The sequence below is a fragment of the Zingiber officinale genome, chromosome 7B (genome assembly GCF_018446385.1).
Source record: "Zingiber officinale cultivar Zhangliang chromosome 7B, Zo_v1.1, whole genome shotgun sequence".
In the NCBI taxonomy this organism is placed as follows: Eukaryota; Viridiplantae; Streptophyta; class Magnoliopsida; order Zingiberales; family Zingiberaceae; genus Zingiber; species Zingiber officinale.
In genome coordinates this window covers 83,405,386-83,428,863 of record NC_055999.1, presented here as the reverse complement: position 1 = coordinate 83,428,863, position 23,478 = coordinate 83,405,386, and the positions used below count along the sequence as shown (strand labels likewise).

Sequence of the window (23,478 nt, the reverse complement as noted above, 5' to 3'; positions counted from 1 at the left end):
ATAAACTAAAAATAAATAAAAGATTATAAACATATAAAAAAATTATTGAAAAAAATAAAACTGAAAAAAATTTGATAAAGAAATTGATTAAAAAAATTAATAAAAAATTAAAATTTAAAAAAATCAATTGAAAAAATATAAGTATTATGAAAAAAATAATAAATTAAATTATTTAAAAAATAAAAATAAATAAAATTTATATAAAATTGAAAAATAAAGTATTGATAAAAAATAATAAATTAAATTAATTAAAAAAATAAAAACTAAATAAAATTTATATAAAATTAAAAAATAAAGTATTGATAAAAAATAATAAATTAAATTAATTAAAAAAGTAAAATTAAATAAAATTAAAAATATAATTATATGAGAGTTATTTTTAAATAAAATTAATTAAAAAATTAAAATAAAATCAGAATTAAATGAAATAAAAAAAAAATAAAAAATCAAAAAGGGGAGGTGGAGGGGTACATGCGACTTTTGGCTGGGAGAGAGACGGGGGTGGACAGAGAACGTGCAATGGAAACATTCACGCAATAATTACGTGGAGTACTCTTCGTTGTAACCGAAGATAATTAGGGTAAGAAGATTAGAACAAGCTAAGTGACTGTTATTCTTCAGCTCATGAACATTAAATATTAAGCGGACAAGAGATTATGTTCCTTAATCCGCTTATTTAATTATTAACTAGACTGGAAACGGAGATGCATGAAATGAAAGTCCATTGACATACATTGCCACACTGCTGATGACACAGTCCTTTTCATGGCGACGAGCATCTCCTCTTGATCCTGACCTTGAATCCGTTCTTCATGTGAAGGATTATCGACAGCTTGGGCTCCACTGGATGCCCTTCCACCGCCTCCAGCCGGAACCTGTACACCACCGCCGCCGCCGCCGCCTTCATCTGCGTGAAGGCCACCTCCTTCCCCAGGCACGTCCGCGGCCCTGAATTGAAGGACATGAACTTGTACGAAGGCTCGTGCCTCAGCCGCCCCTTCTCCGAGATCCACCGCTCCGGCCGGAACTCGCCGCAGTCCTCCCCCCACACCCCGTCGATCCGTCCGATCGCCAGGAGCGACACCAAGATCTTGGCGCCCCGCTCCACCTTTTGCCCGCTCGGCAGCACATCGGGCCCGACCGCCTCCTTTTGCTCGATGGGAACCGGCGGGAACAGCCTCAGCGCCTCCAGCAGCGCGGCGTGGAGGTACACCATCTTCCCCAGCTCCTCTGCCTCGAACACCGCCGGCCGGCCCGAGCTCGGTCGTTCTTTTAATATGGTCTTCAATTCCTCCAGTATTTTCTCTTCCGCTGTGGGATTCTTCGATAGCGACCAAAAGAACCATGAGAGAGCTGCACCGGTGGTGTCCCTTCCGGCGAGCATGTAGTTGACGGCCGTGTCGCGGAGGAACTTGTGGTCGATTTCTGCTCCTTGTTGGTCGTCGTCGACGTCGTTCATGTAAGACGACAGTAGATCGGTGCTCATCGTTTGGGTTCGGTCGGAGTTCTTCCTCTTCTCCGCCACGCATTCCGCTATGAAACGATCTATTTCCCTCCACGCCGCCGCCATCTTCCTCTCCGACTCCCCGACGCGGTGCCGTCTCTTCCACTTCCACCACGCCGGCGGCACGGTGTAGCGGAGCAGCACGGCCTCCATGGCGTCGTCCATGGCCCGCGCGAATGGGACCGTCGGGAAGTCTATGGAGAGGCAGCAGGGGTCGACGCCGAAGACCAGGTAGGCGGTCATGTCGAAGGTCAGTCGGAGGAACACGTCCTGCAAGTCCACCGCCGACCCTCGTCGCGCGACCTCGTCGAGGAGCGGGAGCAGCCCCTTCTCGACCTTGTCGCGGCTGGCCGCGGCTACGAATGACCGGAAGCTCCTCTGGCCGACGAGAGCGTGTGCCTTTGCGCGTTGCCGCCTCCATCGTTCCCCGTCGGAGATAAAGATGCCGTCGCCGAGGATGTCGAAGATGTTAGCGAATTCATCGCCCTTGGGATAGTTTTGGAAATTGACGTTGAAGATGTGCTGCAGGTTGGCAGGGTCGCAGGTGACGATGTAGTTGAGGTCGAGGAACCAGGGACCTCGGAAGGAGAAGGTGCACCCTGTCTCCCTGAGGAGCTCGTTACCCCAATCGTGCAATCTGTGGAAGTTGGCGAGGAGACCGGGAAACATCCCGGCGAGCGGCCAGTTCACCGGGACCACGGTGGTCGGAGTTCCGAAAAAGAAGCGGTAGTAACAGTAGAAGAGGGCAAGACAGAGCAAGGAGATGAGGAACTCCGGATAAACTTCTCGGAGGCCTAACCCCATGGAGAACAAACAGCCTTCATTGCCGTGACCAGCCATGGTTTAATTTGTTTGAGCTAATTTGGAGGAGGAAAGTGGGTTATGGAACAAATATATAGATCAATAGATAATCATTAATCGAGCAATAATCTGCCATTAGTACGACTACGGTACAGTGGTTGGTTAGACTTTTCTACCAGTTAATCAGACATTTTATGCTCGCATCCCGTCCGTTACGGTGTAGAAATTTTCCTTACGACAAATCTAAAAATGATGACGGACCTTTGCGAAAAATCTGCCATTAATACAAAATAGCGCCGGAGAGGTGATGTTAAAAACTTGGATATATATATATATATATATATATATATATATATATATATATAACCAAACTTTGGGATTTTGTTAAAACTACCAGATTGGTTCAACATCATTGTTATCTTTTACAATTTCACTTATCCAACCATCATTCACCTGCACTGCACAAGATCTCAAGAAATTTAGGGAGTTATCTTTTTGTAAGTGCGCGTACGCAAGTGCGAGCGTACCTGGCCAATAGAAAGGAGTCCTTTTTATACTGATTTTCATAACTTTTGTAATAATGAGATATCAAAAAATATCTGATTTCAAAATATGCTGGGTAGTGGAGGAGGTACGATAGCCCACGCTTAGGCACAAAAAAGTTCCGTTGCATGTATATATATGTTCAAGTAGCGGAATATTTTCTAATGAGTAGCCATTATTCTCTAATAGGTAGTTGTGATTCTTTGACACTGTTGTCTTCTGGAGGAGATTCGACTTGTTCTGGGGCCGACTTGCTGTGTGTTGGGAATCATGCCCGTGAATAGTAGGGAATTGAGCCCCGAAGATCCAATCGGCTTTGGGACCGACTGACTATATGCTGGGAGTCATGCCACTAAAGAATGGAGAGCTGAGTCTCGAAGGTCGAATCAACTCTTGGGCCGAGCAGTTATATACTGGGAGATGAGCCCATGAAGTGGGGAGAGTTGAGCTCCGAAGGTTCGACCGACTATATATTAGGAGTTGAGCCCCTGAAGTGGAGAGCAGAGCCTCGAATGCCCGACTGACTTTTGGGCCAACCGACTATACACTGGGAGCTGAGCTCATGAAGTGGGGAGCAGAGCTCCGAAGGTCCGACTGGCTCTTGGGCCGAACGACTATATACTGGGAGCCTTACCCATGAGAAGTGGAGAGTTGCGCCTCTAAGTTTCGATTGGCTCTGGGGCCGACCGATTATATATACTTTGACTTTGATTGTCACCTCACTTTGACTTTGATTGTCACCTCACCTTGATTATCAATCCCATTGGGATCTTGATGCCCGGCTAGAGAGGGGTGAATAGCCAAACACCCACGTCATTCGTTTCCTACACTTGTTAGCACAGTGAAAAAACAAAACAACAAGTATGAAAGCTAAAGATTACAAAGAAATACAAACAAATCGTTAGCACATTTGTTTACGTGGTTCGGAGATTAGGACTCTTACTCTATGATTGTTCGTAAGGTGGACGATCCCAATCTGTCAGTTGATGACTCCTTGGAAAACCCCGACTAGCTCAAGTAGCTTCTTGTGGGTGGAGAAACCTCGCCACAACCTCACATAAGTACGCTTGATCACACGAGAGCTTGAAAGACTCTAATAGTCTTTAACCAAGTCTATTTCATCAACCATGGTTGACCACCCCGAGTTCTATTAAATAGAGCTCGGGAGAAAAATACAAGTTGTGTTTACCGCCACCAATATATTGGCCTCTATGAAAAAAATCAATCGTTACATACCAACGGTTCGATACCAATCAACTGCCATACTTACCAGTCGACTGATAAATATTTGTTTGTTACCAGTTGACTAGTACTTGTGCCAGTCGCCTGGTAACTTTGCAATCACAAATTCTGCAGTCTGAATTGCTGGTTCTCAACCACCAGTTGACTGAGACATATACCAGTCGATTGGTAAACCTTAACTTAGGGTTTTACCTCCGAGTATAATCACTCATACACTCGTCCTTGCCCGTACAACTCTGGACCTTACCTTCAAGCTTCCTCCATTAGCCTTGCATCCCTTAGATGTCTCCCCATCCTTCACACCTTGCTTTCAAGAGCTTCTATCGGCATTGTCCTTGTTGTCGGGTCTTCCAATGTCCTTGCCTTCTAGCCTCCTCGATCAGCCTTACGTCTCTCGGATGCTTCCTCATCCTTAGCGCCTTGCCTTCAAGAGCTTCCTTTGGCCTCAGTCTTTATCCTTGCCAAGCCATACTTGGACTTACACCGCCAAGACTCAAGCTTGGACTTACACCGCCAAGACTCCCCTTGGACTTTCACCTTTGCCAATATCACACTTGGACTTTCACCTTTGATGTACCTACATCCTGCATACTCACAACGCATATCAAATATAACAATAAAACTAACTTAAATCTTTGCCCAAACATCAAAACCTATCACACTGATTACTCTAACAACAAATTACTTTTGGGGCCACTCACAACGCACTGTATCACAAGCCTTCCCTTTAAGTCTAGTCGAAGGAAGTTCATGACCGACTGACTAAACCCGAGTCCTGCTATTGCTCGATCTTCCGGTTGATTGGTGACTCTAACTATCATCCCTCAATGTTACCGTCGAAGTTATCTTTCTCGAAAAAATGCTTGTCAGGCGTGTAATATACAAGGTAAGGCAACAATGATACGTGTGAGAGTGCATCAGTAAAATGATTTGGTTGACTTATTCATTGTTATGAAGCCATAAGTTTATGACTACATCATCAGTAATAAAATATCAATCTCACAAGGATTGATGAGAACTAGTAAATTCATACAGTTAGCTAGCTAGACAATCAAAATATTGGTTGAAGTTCTTTGAACTGAAGTTAAGAAAGTAAAAGAGAAAAAAAGAGCTTTGAGGAGAACTGGTTAAGAGAAGTGTTCTAGGGGTTCGGTTTCATTGTAATATTAATCAATATGTTATGGATTATTCATCTTAAATCCTCTATCCTTATGCAATATAGAAAGTCTAACTAAATCCTAACACTCCCCCATGACAGTCATGTCAGAGTGTTGCTCCTTTGATTACCCGATGCCTCTAGGTAGTAGAGGTAATGTAGGATGTCTGATTAAAGGATGACCCTTTGTCACTTAGTGATCCCTGATCATACGATCCTAGATTATACAATAAACCTATTAACATAGAATAAGGAATAGCCTATTAAGACTAATTAGGTCCTTTCATGTAAGAGACTACCCTCCCTTTCAAGGCGATGCCCCTGAAAGTTCAGTTACCCCTGCCACGAGGTCTTTGGACATACGATCTAGAGCATCCTCTCTAAAGGGTGAGCGATCTATACATCCAATTAATTAAATATGGAAAATAAGCACAAACACATCACACACATATTTAATTAAATGGATATGATCCTGTCTGAGATCTGCTAAGGTTGGCGCTGGTTTTGATGAATGACGATGACCTTCGATGAAGATGAACTCTGAAGATTTGAAGAGACTCCTCAACTCTTCTACGCATAGTGAGACGAGCCAACAAACCGTTAATGACCTAAAACTGGGGTGGGGATCCTTGTCTAAGCCCTCCGATGCTCAAGTTAGTTCATCTCAAAGATGGAAGAAGAAGAAGAAGAAGAAGAAGAAGAAGAAGAAGAAGAAGAAGCAGGACAGTAACTAAATGTTGGATCGTGAAGAATCGATAGAGGGGGGGGGGGGTGAATATCGATAACAAAAATTTCGAAGCAAGTTAAGCAGCGGAAAAGAATAAGGAAAATAATTGCAAGGCTAACACAAGTTCTTTTTACTTGGTTCGGAGCCTTTGACGACTCCTACTCCAAGGCCCGCATACAAGGGTGCTTTCGATGGACAATTCACTAATAATTCGAAATTGATTACAAGAATTGAGTATAGGAATTATTAAAAAAATACCGACAGAAAGTAAGAACTGAAAAGGAAAGCGCACTGTCGGAGAGTTTCGTAGCGTCGCAGGAGCACAGGAGAGCGAATTCTTAGTTGTTTTTGGAGCTTCAGCCTTGACCCTCCTTATATAGGAGGTTCGGGGGCGCCTGAAACCTTCAGGGCACCCCAGTGTGACGTAGCTGACCCAACCAGGAGCCTCCATGTGGCGTTGACGCGAAGGGGATAAAACTTTGCCTCTGGGCACCCGGGTACCTCCCGGGCACCCGAACCCAAATTTTCCGGCAGACTCCTTCCTAAAAGAAACACGTTAGTCCGAGGCAATTATACCCTGCAAACCAGATTATTAGCATAATTCATAGTTTAACAGAAAAAGAGTATGAATTAGATTTCGTCTTTTCGAGATCAGAATCTAGTCACGATCTCGATTTAGAGTTCCGAAATGGTTCTAAGTCGAATCGGCGCCTAAGTTCCCTTCCCGGGAACGCGTCCTCCCAGTCACTCAACTCCAGTGACTTACCTTTACTTACCTGCCAGACGTCCGGTCAGCCCTTCGACCCGTCTGGACTTTGCGCCAGCTATCCGGTCAACCCGTCGACCTAGCTGGACTTCATGCCAAATGTCCGGTCAGCCCGTCAACCCGTTTGGACTTCGTGCCAGCTATTCGGTTGATCCGTTGACCTAGCTGGGCTTCGTGCCAGACATCCGGTCAGCCCGTCGACCTGTCTGGGCTTCTCCTGGACACTCGGTCAGAGTGTTAGATTAACAACAAAACTAACTTAACCTATTTTGTCATTCATCAAAACCTGGGTTAGACCGTTAGTGCTAACCGCACCAACAATCTTCCCTTTTTTGATAGAATGACAACTAGGTTAAGTTAGTGTAAAATGCAAGTTAAAACAAGCATTAACATGTTTTTAAGTTAGTTTTCATTTTCAATTTGTTTTAGCTAACTTAACCACCTAATCCTCCCCCTTTGACATTCATCAAATGTAAACATAGATCAAATAAACATAAATGCAAAAATTTTGCAACAAGGATGCAAACACAAATCAGATTGACTCAAGGGAGTTTAATTAAATGTTTTACTCTAAAAGTATCTCTTAGTCTTTTCAAAAATAGTTAAAAAATATTAAGTTAGAAAAATCGCTGTGAGGGAATAACTTTTAACAAGATTTTCAAAATAGCTAGAGTTGAAAAAATAGTTAAGTTAAAAAGATAATTTAGTAACTTTTTATAATATATATATATATATATATATATATATATATATATATATATATATATATAAAGGATAAAATTTAAAAAGTTAACAAAATTTTCAAAACCTTTAAAACATGAGTTTTATAGAGATTAATTTTCAAAATAATTTTATAGGTTGACACGATTCTAGTTTTAATGAAAGATATTTTGAAGGAAAACTTAGTTTGTAAATTTAAACTCAAAAGTCCAACTAAGTAAACTCAGGTTTAGAAGATTTTTTAAAAACTAACTTTGTAAAATTTTAGCTTTTAAACCAAATTTTCAATATTAAGTAAACTCTATTTTCAATTCCAATTTTCAAACACTAAGTTAAAAGTAGTCTTTAACTTTCAATTTCCAAAAACTTAGTTCGTAAAATTTAATTTTCAACATAAAATTTAACTAAGGTAGATCCATTTTTTTTTTAACTTTTAAGATTTAAAAAACGAGCTAAGTTTTGCAAAAGTTAGTTTCAAAATGTTTTTAAGAGAACTTTTTTAAAAAAATTGATTTCTCCCCCTGAACCTGATATACAAAATCTGTCTAACCAGTTAGTTACTTACTGACTATTCAGAAGTAACAACTTTCACTAGGTTAGTCAAGTTAAGTCTAAGTATCAGTTAGTGTTTGACTATACTGAATGACTTAATTTGATTACTGTTTGTTTGGTATTTAACGCCCAGACCTATATCGATGCACTGATATAAGCATCTTAAGTCCAGGCAATCTGTCTATGCATCTCACTCCTTTCTATGTTTGGCAATCACAAGCAAGGGAGTCCTAGGGTGTTGGTGAGATGCTCAAATACTAACCCTAGGGGTACATGATCTTTAGAGAATTTTTCTGGTCTAAGGCTAAAACTATTTTGAAATTCTAAAAATAGGAAATTTTGAAAACATAAAAGTATTTTACCTTAGAATTTGAAAATAACCATTTTTTTGAAGACAATTTTAAAATTCCTAATCTATTAGGCACATTCCTAGTTTTCTACGTAGATTGCTAAATTCACTCTCAGGGAGTGGTTTGGTGAAAATGTCAGCTAAATTTGACTTGGATTCAATGTATTTGAGTTTAATGCCACCTTTAGTAATGTGATCCCTAATAAAGTGGTGCCTAATTTCAATGTGTTTGGTTCTCGAATGATGTACAGGATTTTTTGTTAAATTAATTGAGCTAATGTTGTCAATTAAAACTTTTATATTTGTAAGGTTTATGTTAAAATCTTTTAGGGTGTGCATCATCCATAGTAGTTGTGCAACGCACTCTCCTATAGCTATATATTCTGACTCAGTTGTAGATAAGGCAACACAGTGTTGCTTTCTACTAAACCAGCTGACAAGTGATGGACCTAGTAGTTGACATCCACCACTTGTACTTTTGCGGTTTAACTTGCACCCGGCATAATCTGAGTCAGAATATCCTATTAATTCAAAGTTGTTGGTCCTAGTGTCACGCCCCAGGTAGTCCCTGTCAGAAGAAATTTCGTCAACATCTCCCCTGTACGGGTGACAATATGAATCCAGAATACATATATCTATACCTCGGCCACACACGGCCGGAACAATACAATACAAATAAGAAACAAACCACGCAGTTTATATCAACATTCCACACAATTCAACATATAATCAATCCACGCAGTTTAATATAGAAAGACGATAAAGAATCCTCAAAGATATATGTAAACATCCTACTCCACTACAACGAAGAAAACAAAATCCACGAAGTAATGAGAAAATCCGTAGCGAAAAACAAAGTAGCAAACCCGAATGTTCAATGTCCACAATACAAACCCACAATACAAGTATATAAGATGCAAAAGCAAAATATAATCCGACAAAGAAAATCCTCGCGATAATGGGGCTAGCGACTGGAATATCTCCCGACGGCCTCAACCTGAAAATAGTAACAACAGGGTGAGTTCAAAGAACTCAGCAGGTAATCCAATAGATATGTACAGCAACATATAACTACCAGCAACAATCCTACGGTACAGTATCCTAATAATACAACATATAGTACAGTCTCCTAACAGTATAACAGGTATGCATAATTGAATAAATTGCAGTAACCAATAATAAGCATATAATACAGTCTACTGCAAGAATAATAAGAAATACAATACTGAAATAAACTGTACTCACCTGCGAGGCTTGGGCGAATGACTGTGGACATACACAGATAAAGATAGTCAAAGCAAATACCCATGTATCCTGTATGCATGTCAATCATATGCAGTCACCCAAGTGCACCATCCAATATGCAACAATCACAATAAATGCAATCTATGCATATGATGCAATATGATATGGTCACCCCTAATGCCAGTCAGCCATCTCACACACAGTGGTGAGACCGAGTGGGTAGGGCTGTGACACCGTGCACTCTGCCGTCACTACCCCTGAAGAGTGATCGAGTGGACGGGATACATCGGAGTACACCTATCCTCCAACCTCAACCATAGGAGGGAGCGCAATGCTCTCATCTCCCGGTACACAATGACGGGGAGGGACCCTGGCGTGCTACCACGTTGCCTATCACACTACCCATGAGTGGAGCCTCTAGCGGAGCACCACCGAGCAACCTACACACCCTGTGTGCTGTGCCACTACCCATGCAGTGGTCACGTGGTGCGCAGGTCAATGTAGCCGGCCGACGAGCTCAACAATAATGGAGTCGTCAATCGCCCATCATGCAATCATGCGATATGGTGCATGCGGCTACAATATGTCATACCTGAACATATCCTCCTCCATAGGTGTAGATGCCAAATAGATAAACACATATATAACAATGATAATAAACAGCATGAATCCAATATTACATATCCAACATATCTATCATCTAATCTAGTATAGAGGGAAGCACAATAAATACATCTATCTCTATGAACTCAGATAAGCATAGCAAGAAAGAAAAGCATTCCAGACTAAGGTATAGCAGCTATCAGTAGAAGCATACATCAGGTATCAACTAAACTAACCAGGGAAGTACTAACTACCAACACTAGTAAGTATATATAAACTGCACATATCATAAGACACTATCAAGAGATAAGTCAAAGGGTACTCGCCTCAAATAGCAGGTAGTATCACGCCAAATCTAATGTCGAGACGCCTGTCTCGAATCAGTGTCCTGTGTCAAACAATATATACATTTTATTTAGCTAAATCCAAATGAATAGCTAAATAAAATCCCTAAAACTAAATTAGGGCAGAACCCACAACCTACCTAAATAAATCTAACGGTCAATTAGGGTTAGTTATCTTAACCCTAACCATCCCATTAGATTAATTCTAAACTAAATAAATCTACACACCATCAATAGCTAATTACAACATGTATCCACTAATCAATCACACTTAACCTGATTCATCTAGAACATGTATCAATTACTCTTGAACATACCTCAATTGAGCTGCTGGAAAACAAAGTTATCTGCTGGACCAGACAAGATCCTCAATTAACAACCACTGTTGATTGTTGAAACCGGAGGAGCTACTGGTTGAGGTGCTGCCGGAACCAAGAAGCCACAGAACCCAATTCTAGATCCACAGGACACTCAACCTCACTGGAAATCAATCGGATTACAACAAGAGATCAATCAAGGAGATCACTGATCCAGCAACAACTCTTCTAGGCATTGCCCGACAACTCAAGCACCCTTCACTGATAGAATTATTTAGATCAAATAGTAGATCAAACAATGAAAATCACAAATCATCAACACCCTAATCTTACCTCAACAGGGACCTTAGTCAGCGGCAAGGAAGAAGAGCAAGAATAGACAACAAAGAATCGATCCTTGCCTCCAAGATCGCAGCCAGGGCACAGTCAGTATCTCCGGCCCTGGATGGTGACAATCGAGTACAATCGGCATCCACGGAACCGAGAAGAAGAAGGGAAGAAGGATTAGGAGATCACTAGTCAAACAATAACCTAATTCCAACAAAGTTTACCTCCAAGATCAGTGACAACCCTAATTTCCCTCCGACGAAACCGATTAGGGCGGAGATGGCCGACCGCCGCTGCCGCTTACCGAGGCCGAAGAAGATCTGGACTCTGCTGGTCCCGTCGTGCTCCAGCAAGCTTCGACGAATGAGGATGATCACCGAAGGAGAAGCTCTGCTCCCGTCACCTCTGATTCGCCCGAGAGAGAGAGAACAGAGGAACAAGAGAGGGGAAGAAGGGTGCGGCTTCGAGCAGGGGAGATCGGGGAAGGAATGAGTTAGGGATCGGCGATTTTGGGAAAATGAATAAAATAAAAGGAATTTATATAATAAACATTTCCTCACTTAAACGAGTATTCTAAACAGGCTTTATCCGCGCCCGCCGATCGATCCCCTAAAAACCCTCCGTACGAGTTCTGAAAAATTCCCAGAAAATTTCTAAAAATTTCGGAAAACTTTTACAAGGCTATTTCTCAAATAACCTATTATTTAAATTTTTCCGATATCTCACATTCTCCCCTACTAATAAAAATTTGGTCCCCAAATTTCGCTATAACCAACAGCAAACACTATAATATAACCAAACAGTATAAATGCTGAAAAAAAATCTCTAACCCACATACCTCAAGTAAAAAGATGAGGGTATTGGGTTCGGATCGTATCCTCCAACTCCCAAGTAGCCTCCTCATCAGAATGATGCTGCCATCCGACTTTAACCAGCCGGACAGTCTTGTTTCGCAACTGACGCTCCCTATGGTCCAGAATCCGTACTGAAACTTCCTCGTAAGTAACGTCAAGCTGAATGGGAACTGATATATCTGACAGAACATGTGCCGGATCGGATATGTATCTCCTCAGCATAGATACATGGAATACATCATGGATGCCAGCTAGAGATGGTGGTAGCGTCAAACGGTAAGCTACTGCTCCAATCCTCTCCAAGATCTGGAATGACCCAATATATCGTGGAGCTAACTTACCTCGAAGACCAAATCTCTTCACCCCTTTCATGGGTGAAACTCTTAAAAACACATGATCACCAATAGAGAACTCCAAGGGTCTCCGTCGCCGATCAGCATAACTCTTCTGACAGTCTTGAGCCTCTAACATCCTCCGTTTGATAGTACGAATCAACTCTGCCTCCTGCTGAGCTCTTTGAGGTCCTACCAACTGAGCCTCCCCAACCTCTTCCCAGAGGTTGGGTGTCCGACAAGGTCTACCATACAAAGCCTCAAACGGTGCCATTTGGATAGCCGAATGATAGCTATTGTTGTAGGCGAACTCCACCAATGGCAGGTGGTCCTCCCAACTACCTCAGAAATCCATAACGCAAGACCTCAACAAGTCCTCCAAAGTCTAAATGGTTCGCTCTGACTGTCCATCTGTCTGCGGATGGAATGCCGTACTGAAATGGAGCTGTGTGCCCAAAGCCTACTGCAGACTCTGCTAGAACCGGGACGTGAATCGTGGGTCTCTATCTGATATAATACTCAAAGGAACACCATGCAATCTGATAATCTCACGACAGTATAACTCTGCTAATCAATCTAGAGAATCAGTCTTCCGGATCGATATAAAATCTGCGGATTTGGTTAATCGGTCAACGATTACCCAAATCGCATCATGGCCTCGTCGAGTCCTAGGCAATCCTACCACAAAATCCATAGTAATATGCTCCCACTTCCACTCTGGAATAGGGATCCTCTGAAGTAAACTAGCAGGTCTCTGGTGCTCGGTCTTCAACTACTGACAGACAAGACATCTAGCTACAAACTCTGCGATGTCTTTCTTCATACCGTTCCACCAATAGGAACGCCTCAAATCACGATACATACGGGTCCCACCTGGGTGGATAGCAAATCTAGAACGATGAGCCTCCTGAAGTAACTCCTCCATGATCGGGTGAGACTGAGGTACACACAATCTGCCTCAGAAATAAACAATACTCTCGTCATCTCGTGTAAACTCGGTGTGCTGTCCGGAAGCTATCTGGCTGCCAATGAACTGTAAATGCTGATCTCCGGCCTGGGCTTCTCGAATCCTCATCCTGATCGACGACTGAGCAACCATGGTAACAAGAATACCCTGCTCTGTCCGTCCCTGCTCCTCAAGGCCCAACTCGGAGAATCCCTGAATCAAGTCCGTGACTAAAACTCGGTGACAAGCTAAAGCCCCTCTGGACTTCCTGCTAAGTGCATCAGCAACCACATTAGCTTTACCCGGATGGTAGCTAATAGTACAATCATAATCCTTCAGGAACTCCATCCATCTCCTCTGTCGGAGATTGAGTTCCTTCTGTGTGAAAATATATTTGAGACTCTTATGATCAGTAAGAATATCAAAAGTAATACCATAAAGATGATGTCGCCAAATCTTCAAAGCAAAGATAATAGCGGCTAGCTCTAAATCATGTACTGGGTAGTTCTTCTCATGCTCCTTCAACTGACAAGAAGCATAAGAGACTACCCTACCATGTTGCATCAAAATAGCGCCAAGCCCTGAAGAGATGCGTCTGTGTAAAGTACGAATCCGTCATCACCAGAAGGTAAAACCAAAACTGATGTTGATACTAATCTCCGCTTCAGCTCCTGGAAGCTGGTCTCACAAGCCTCTAACCACGTGAACTTCATGCCTTTTCTGGTCAGACACGTCAATGGCATAACAATACTGGAGAAACCCTCAACGAATCGTCTGTAATATCCAGCCAGTCCTAAGAAACTGCGGATCTCCTGGACTGACTTCAGCTGCTCCCAGCTAGTGATAGCCTCGATCTTCTGAGGATCTACTGAAATACCTCGATTTGACACCACGTGTCCCAGAAAACCAACTGAAGATAGCCAAAATGCACACTTGCTGAACTTCGCATACAGATGATGTCGTCGTAGAGTCTCCAAGACTATGCGAAGATGTTGCGCGTGCTCCTCCTCAGAACGCGAATAAATCAATATATCATCGATAAACACAATAACAAACTGATTTAGGTACTCCAGAAAGATACGGTTCATCAGATCCATAAATACTGCAGGAGCATTGGTAAGCCCAAATGACATAACCAAAAACTCATAATGTCCGTATCTGGTGCGAAATGCTATCTTCTGAATATCAGAATCTCTAACCCTCAGCTGATGATATCCAGACCGCAGATCAATCTTAGAATATACTGATGTATCTCTAAGCTGATCAAATAAATCCTCAATCCGTGGCAAGGGGTACTTATTTCTGATAGTCACTGCATTCAGCTGCCTATAATCGATGTACAGCCTTAGAGTACCATCCTTCTTCTTGATGAATAGTACAGGAGAACACTCAGACGACATACCGTGGGGTTCTCCACAAGGACACCGGAATGCTCCTGCCTGTGCATGCCATATGCAGCTTCTGCAGGAGGAATTGTCCTCTGCTGACGATGCGAAGATTGGGCTTTCGGCCCTCCTCGCTGAGTCCCGGACTGACCAAACTGTCCTCTCGGAACAGAAATCTCGGAAGCTACATGATGAGCCTTCAACGAACAGTCTCGGCTCAAGTGCCCAGGCAGTTTGCAATAATAGCAAATTGGCTGTCCCAGGGTGCATGCAGAGGTGATGTGATCTCGGGATCTGCATCGGATACAGTGAGGGTCACCGAAGGACTGTTTCCGGTTCTGCCGAGTAGACCGGAAAGGTCCAGATGAAGATCGTCCTGATTTCTGGGGTCGACCAGATGACCCAGAAGTACTCTGACCCGTCTGAGGGTGACTGCTCTGCTGCTGTCCAGTAGTCTATGGCTGCTGGGTCTGTCCGGAAGTCCGATCAGTCTACTTCCTCTTTTTGTCTACTTTCACTCACTGATGAGCAGACTCAATCATAAGCGCTCTATCCAGTGCCTCTGTGTATGATGCAATACCAAGACCGGCAATCTTCACCTAAAGATGCCCGTCTAATCCTTGGACAAACTGAAGCATATGAGATCTGTCCTTAGCAACCAACTCAGGACAGAATCTGGCCAACCGATTAAATTCGGCATTATACTCCATCACTGAGCGGTTATTCTGCCGAAGACTCAGAAAATCCTACCGACGTGTCATCTGATACGCACGGGGAAAATACTGACTCTCGAATGCTTCTCTAAATCTTGACCATGTAGTATGCAGCTCGCCTATAATCGAGCGCTGCGTGGCCCACCATATCTCTACCTCATCTCGTACCTCAAGTATGCAGTAGTAGCCACGACTGGAGGGGGTGCCGGGTATACTGAAGGTGATACCACTAATGGTACAGTCGAGGTATGTCCCTCTGATGTCGAAACCGTCGGGGTCTCATAATCCGACATGCCTATAATATCCTGACGAGTCTGTCCATGATGGACAGGCTCGACCCTAGTAGATCTCTCTGGAGACTCTGTCTCCGGAGAATCTATCGCCCTCTTATGGGGGTGACCACGTCTCGGTATCAGAACACCTGTACGTGTCGTATCTATAAACAAAATGTTACCCAGATATCACTACAGGTATAAGAACTATAACATTACCAAATTTACCTATTGCCGTCTGGAGATGTCCTGTCGCTGCTTAGCCCCATAAAGAACCTCGTCAAAATACCTCGGAATTCTAAATCAAAAAATCGACGAAAATCCACAAAATCCAAAAATATCTAGATAAGCTGGCAAAACTTGTAAGAACTAGTATCAGAACCGCTCTGATATCAAATAAATTGGTATCAGATAAACTCAAAAATCCGGAACAGGTATCGCAAACCTGCTCTGATACCAAATAAATTGGTATCAGATTATATCAAAAATCCATAACAAAAAGCAAGTATCGTAAACCTGCTCTGATACCAAATAAATTTTCACGCCCCAGGTAGTCCCTGTCAAAAGAAATTTTGACAGCATCTCCCCTGTACGGGTGACAATATGAATCCAGAATACATATATCTATACCTCGGCCACACACGGCCGGAACAATACAATACAAATAAGAAACAAACCACGCAGTTTATATCAACATTCCACACAATTCAACATATAATCAATACACGCAGTTTAATATAGAAAGACGATAAAGAATCCTCAAAGATATATGTAAACATCCGACTTCACTACAACAAAGAAAACAAAATCCACGAAGTAATGAGAAAATCCGCAGCGAAAAACAAAGTAGAAAACCTGAATGTTCAATGTCCACAATACAAACCCACAATACAAGTATATAAGATGCAAAAGCAAAATATAATCTGACAAAGAAAATCCTCGTGATAATGGGGCTAGCGACTGGAATATCTCCCGACGGCCTCAACCTGAAAATAGTAACAACGGGGTGAGTTCAAAGAACTCAGCAGGTAATCCAATAGATATGTACAGCAACATAAAACTACCAGCAACAATCCTACGGTACAGTATCCTAATAATACAACATATAGTACAGTCTCCTAACAGTATAACAGGTATGCATAATTGAATAAACTGCAGTAAGCAATAATAAGCATATAATACAGTCTACTGCAAGAATAATAAGAAATACAATACTGAAATAAACTGTACTCACCTGCGAGGCTTGGGCGAATGACTGTGGACATACACAAATAAAGATAGTTAAAGCAAATATACATGTATCCTGTATGCATGTCAATCATATGCAGTCACCCAAGTGCACCATCCAATATGCAACAATCACAATAAATACAATCTGTTCATATGATGCAATATGATATGGTCACCCCTGACGCCAGTCAGCCATCTCATACACAGTGGTGAGACCGAGTGGGTAGGGCTGTGACACTGTGCACTCTGCCGTCACTACCCCTGAAGAGTGACCGAGTGGACGGGATGCATCGGAGTACACCTATCCTCCAACCTCAACCATAGGAGGGAGCGCAATGCTCTCATCTCCCGGTACACAATGACGGGGAGGGACCCCGGCGTGCTACCACGCTGCCTATCACACTACCCATAAGTGGAGCCTCCAGCGGAGCACCACCGAGCAACCTACACACCCTGTGTGCTGTGCCACTACCCATGCAGTGGTCACATGGTGCGCAGGTCAATGTAGCCAGCCGACGAGCTCAACAATAATGGAGTCGTCAATCGCCCAGCATGCAATCATACGATATGGTGCATGCGGCTACAATATGTCATACCTGAACATATCCTCCTCCATAGGTGTAGAAGCCAAACAGATAAACACATATATAACAATGATAATAAACAGCATGAATCCAACATTACATATCTAACATATCTATCATCTAATCCAGTATAGAGGGAAGCACAATAAATACATCTATCTCTATGAACTCAGATAAGCATAGCAAGAAAGAAAAGCATTCCAGACTAAGGTATAGCAGCTATCAGCAGAAGCATACATCAGGTATAAACTAAACTAACTAGGGAAGTACTAACTACCAACACTAGTAAGTATATATAAACTGCACATATCATAAGACACTATCAAGAGATAAGTCAAAGGGTACCCGCCTCAAATAGTAGGTAGTATCACGCCAAATCCAACGTCGAGACGCCTGTCTCGAATCAGTGTCCTGTGTCAAACAATATATACATTTTATTTAGCTAAATCCAAATGAATAGCTAAATAAAATCCCTAAAACTAAATTAGGGCAGAACCCACAACCTACCTAAATAAATCTAACGGTCAATTAGGGTTAGTTATCTTAACCCTAACCATCCCATTAGATTAATTCTAAACTAAATAAATCTACACACCATCAACAGCTAATTACAACATGTATCCACTAATCAATCACACTTAACCTGATTCATCTAGAACATGTATCAATTACTCTTGAACATACCTCAATTGAGCTGCTGGAAAACAAAGTTATCTGCTGGACCAGACAAGATCCTCAATTAACAACCACTGTTGATTGTTGAAACCGGAGGAGCTACTGGTTGAGGTGCTGCCGGAACCAAGAAGCCACAGAACCCAATTCCAGATCCACAGGACACTCAACCTCACTGGAAATCAATCGGATTACAACAAGAGATCAATCAAGGAGATCACTGATCCAACAACAACTCTTCTAGGCATTGCCCGACAACTCAAGCACCCTTCACTGATAGAATTATTTAGATCAAATAGTAGATCAAACAATGAAAATCACAAATCATCAACACCCTAATCTTACCTCAACAGGGACCTTAGTCAGCGGCAAGGAAGAAGAGCAAGAACAGACAACAAAGAATCGATCCTTGCCTCCAAGATCGCAGCCAGGGCACAGTCAGTATCTCCGGCCCTGGATGGCGACAATCGAGTACAATCGGCATCCACGGAACCGAGAAGAAGAAGGGAAGAAGGATTAGGAGATCACTAGTCAAACAATAACCTAATTCCAACAAAGTTTACCTCCAAGATCAGTGACAACCCTAATTTCCCTCCGACGAAACCGATTAGGGCGGAGATGGCCGACCGCCACTGTCGCTTGCCGAGGCCGAAGAAGATCTGGACTCTGTCGGTCCCATCGTGCTCTAGCAAGCTCCGGCGAATGAGGATGATCACCGAAGGAGAAGCTCTGCTCCCGTCGCCTCTGATTCGCCCGAGAGAGAGAGAGAACAGAGGAAGAAGAGAGGGGAAGAAGGGTGCGTCTTCGAGCAGGGGAGATCGGGGAAGGAATGAGTTAGGGATCGGCGATTTTGGGAAAATGAATAAAAGAAAAGGAATTTATATAATAAACATTTCCTCACTTAAACGGGTATCCCAAATAGGCTTTATCCGCGCCCGCCGATCGATCCCCTAAAAATCCTCCGTACGAGCTCTAAAAAATTCCCAGAAAATTTCTAAAAATTTCGGAAAATTTTACAAGGCTATTTCTCAAATAACCCTATTATTTAAATTTTTCCGATATCTCACACCTAGGATACCAAATTCTTACATTTGTTGTTCCTTTAAGGTATCTAAAGATTCTTTTGACTTGAGTCAAATGAGATTCTTTAGCACAAGTTTGGTATCTAGCACACATACTAACTGCAAATAAAATATTTGGTCGACTTGCAGTTAAGTATAGTAGGCTGCCTATGACACTTCTATAATATTTTAAGTCAACCGGTTTTCTATTTGGGTCATTATCTAGGATTGTGTTCACAACCATAAGCATTTTTATTTCTTTAGTATTTTCCATTCCGATTTTTTTTAAGTAATTATTTAGTGTATTTTTTTTGATAAATATAGTTTCCTTCATTTGTTTGTTTGATTTGTAAACCTAAAAAATAAGTTAGCTTTCCTATAAGACTCATTTCAAATTCTTATTCCATTAGACTTGTGAATTTATCTAAAAATTTTGAATTTGTTGACCCAAAGATAATATTATCTTCATAGATTTGGGCTATGAAAATATCTTTTTGTATTGACTTAACAAATAGGGTTGGGTCAATTTGACCTTGGTTGAATCCTTTAGAAATTAGGTACGAAGTAAGTCTTTCATTCCATGCCCTAGGAGCTTGCTTAAGTCCATATAAAGCCTTTTTCAATTTAAAGACATAATCAGGATGTTCTAAATTTTCAAACCCAGGTGGTTGTCCTACATAGACTTCTTCTTTTATTAGTCCATTTAGGAAGGCTGACTTAACGTCCATTTGGTAGAGTCTAAATCCTTTGTGGGTTGCATAACTAAGTAGCATTCTAATGGACTCTAGTCTAGCCACTGGGGCATAAGTTTCATCATAGTCAAGTCCCTCTACTTGACTGAACCCTTTAGCAACTAGTCTAGCTTTATTTCTTGTGATTTCCCCAGTTTCACTTAATTTATTTCTAAATACCCATTTTGTTTCTATTATCTTTTTATCTTTAGGTGGTGGCACTAAATCCCAAACTTCATTTCTTTCAAATTGAGCTAGTTCTTCTTGCATCGCAATTATCCAGTCTGGGTCAAGTAATGATTCAACCACTATTTTAGGTTCAATTTTTGAAATTAATGAGATTTGACTTAGGTTTCTAAAAGATGACCTAGTCTGAACTCTTAGGTCTGGATCACCAATTATTTGACTAGTTGGGTGATTTGGGTTGACTTTAATAGTTTTAGGAGGTTGATTCTCTTGAGGTTCTTCTTCCTCTTCATGATTTAGAGATTGATTGGTTCCTTCAGAATTGGTATTTTCTTGAACAAATTCAATTGGTTGAAGTTGGGTTTGTTCTACGTTTTGTTTGAATTCTTCAAATTTTACATTAGTAGTTTCTTCAATTCTTAAGGTAACTTTATTATAGACTCTGTAACCTCTACTGTTTAAGGAGTAGCCTATAAAGATTTCATTTTCTACTTTAGAAGTGAATTTTCCTAAGTGTTCTCTTGTGTTTAGGATGAAGGCTGGACATCCAAATACTTTAAAATATTTTATATTGGGTTGTTTATTATAATAAAGCTCGAAAAAGGTTTTATTATGTGTTTTATTTAGTGTTATTCTATTTTGTACGTAGCAGGCTGTACTAACAGCTTCTGTCCAAAAATATTTAAGTAGGTTGTATTCATTTAGCATTGTCCTAGATACTTCAAGTAGAGTTCTATTTTTTATTTCTACAATTCCATTTTGTTGGGGAGTTTTAGGACATGAAAATTCGTGATGATAGCCATTTTCAAGGCAAAATTTATTAAAGTTATGATTTTTAAATTCTCCCCCATTGTCACTTATAATTCTTTTAATTTTAATATCTTTTTCATTTTCAACTTGTTTACAAAAGTTTGTAAATATTTCAAAAGTTTCATCTTTATTTTTTAAGAATTTGACCAATGTGAACCTGGAGTAGTCATCTATTATGACTAGACAGCATAGACTTCCTTTATTGATTTGACTCCATGGGAGTCAAATAGGTCTAGGTCTAGAAGTTCTAATATTGAGTTGGTTTGTGATTGATTAGTTGGTTTGTGAGTAGATTTTGTCTGTTTACCTTGTTGACAAGCATTACATATGGTTGAGTCTAAGTTAGGTAATTTTGGTAAGCCTCTAACTAATCCATTTAATTTGTTTATGTTTCTGAAATTTGTGTGTGACATTCTTCTATGCCATAACCAAGTTTCTTCTTTTTGTGTTAAATAACACTTAACTGAAGAAGTGGTTAAGTTAATTGCATAGATGTTGTATTTTCTAAATCCTTTTAGACTGATGGTAGGATTATCTAAGTGTTTGATTAAACATTCTGTAGATAAGAATTTAACCTTATACCTAGTGTCACATAATTGACTTATACTTAGAAGATTATATTTAAAATTTTCAACAAATAAACATTTGTAATAATGAAATCTATTTTTAATTCAATGTCACCTATACCGATTACCTTGAGTTTGCCATTGTTTCCAAAGGCAACTGTTCCTAGACTGTTGTAGGTAAGTTGGGTGAACATGGTGTGATCTCTAGTCATATGGTTGGAGCAACCACTATCTAAAATCCACTTGGTTTTCTACAATAGGTAAGAGTTAAAGTTAGTCTAATTTTATTCTTTTAAACTCATTTTTAAGGTTGATCATTTTATGTGAGAGTGTGAGTTAATTTTCACGCACACAGAAGTTAAAATAAATTTTTAAGTTAAAAAAATTTAAGTTAATTTTTAAAATAAATTTTTAAAAAAATTTAAGTTAATTTTTAAAATAAAATTTTAAGTTAGAAAATATTTAAGTTAATTTTTAAAATAAATTTTTAAGTAAAAAAAATTTAAGTTAATTTTTAAAATAATTTTTTAAGTTAAAAAAAATTTAAGTTAATTTTTAAGTTAAAAAAATTTAAGTTAATTTTTAAAATAAATTTTTAAGTTAAAAAAAATTTAAGTTAATTTTTAAAATAAAATTTTAAGTTAAAAAAATTTAAGTTAATTTTTTTTTAAAATAAATTTTTAAGTTAAAAAAAAATTTAAGTTAATTTTAAAAATAAATTTTTTAAAAAATTTAAGTTAATTTTTAAAATAAATTTTTAAGTTAAAAAAAATTTAAGTTAATTTTTTAAAATAAATTTTTAAGTTAAAAAAAATTTAAGTTAATTTTAAAATAAATTTTTAAGAAAAAAAATTTAAGTTTAATTTTTAAAATAAATTTATAAGTTAAAAAAAATTTTAAGTTAATTTTTAAAATAAATTTTTAAGTTAAAAAAAATTTAAGTTAATTTTTTTTTAAAATAAATTTTTAAGTTAAAAAAATTTAAGTTAATTTTTAAAATAAATTTTTAAGTTAAAAAAAATTTATGTTAATTTTTAAAATAAATTTTTAAGTTAATAAAAATTTAAGTTAATTTTTAAAATAAAATTTTAAGTTAAAAAATTTTAGTTAATTTTTAAAATAAATTTTTAGGATAAAAAGAATTTAAGTTAATTTTTTAAAATAAATTTTTAAGTTAAAAAACATTTAGGTTACTTTTAAAATAAATTTTTAAGTAAAAAAAATTTAAGTTTAATTTTTAAAATAAATTTTTACGTAAGAAAAATTTAAGTTTAATTTTTAAAATAAAAGTTTAAGTTAAAAAAAAATTTTAAGTTAAAAAGATTTTAAGTGAATTTTTAAAATAAATTTTTAAGTTAAAAAAAATTTAAATTAAATTTTAAAATAAATTTTTAAGTAAAAAAAAAAGTTAATTTTTAAATAAATTTTAAGTTAAAAAATATTTAAGTTTAATTTTAATTTAATTAATTTTAATTTTAATTTAATTTACGTCCTTAGTCATCTCACCCGATCTACGTTTTTAATCAGGGAATCCTATAATTTTGTGAGATGAATTAGGTTCAATTTTATGGTTTGGTTTTAACTTGTGTTAGATTCAGGTTTAGAATTGGGTTCAACATATAGACATTCTCTGGATAAACTTTTGGGCTATGGTGAGTCACTTGGACATCATTAGAGTAACCATGCCTTCGAGGTTTTCCAAATAGTTTTATTCACTGGACTTAGTACAAAACCTTGGTTAACTGGTTAGGATCCATAAAGGGTAGCTTTGGTCAGTTCCACTTAGACAAATGCACCAGGTCGAAGCCATATCTTCCTAGACATGCATAGATTAAGCTTCCCTAACGTACTATCATCCAAAATTTCACCAGTACCAATTTTCAAGTTAAACTGAAATCCCTTTCTAATTAGTTCTTGAGTACCCTGCCTGGTAGATTAGT

At 39.3% G+C, this 23,478-nt stretch overlaps 1 protein-coding gene across 1 annotated transcript; it reads right to left on the bottom strand.

Annotated features, from left to right (window-relative positions):
• Positions 1-589: 589 nt before the first annotated feature.
• On the bottom strand, positions 590-2,377 carry LOC122006157 (noroxomaritidine synthase-like). Its single transcript, XM_042561537.1, has one exon. It carries the CDS (start codon positions 2,342-2,344, stop codon positions 764-766), a length of 1,581 nt encoding a protein of 526 aa, XP_042417471.1. The 5' UTR covers positions 2,345-2,377; the 3' UTR covers positions 590-763.
• Positions 2,378-23,478: the final 21,101 nt, after the last annotated feature.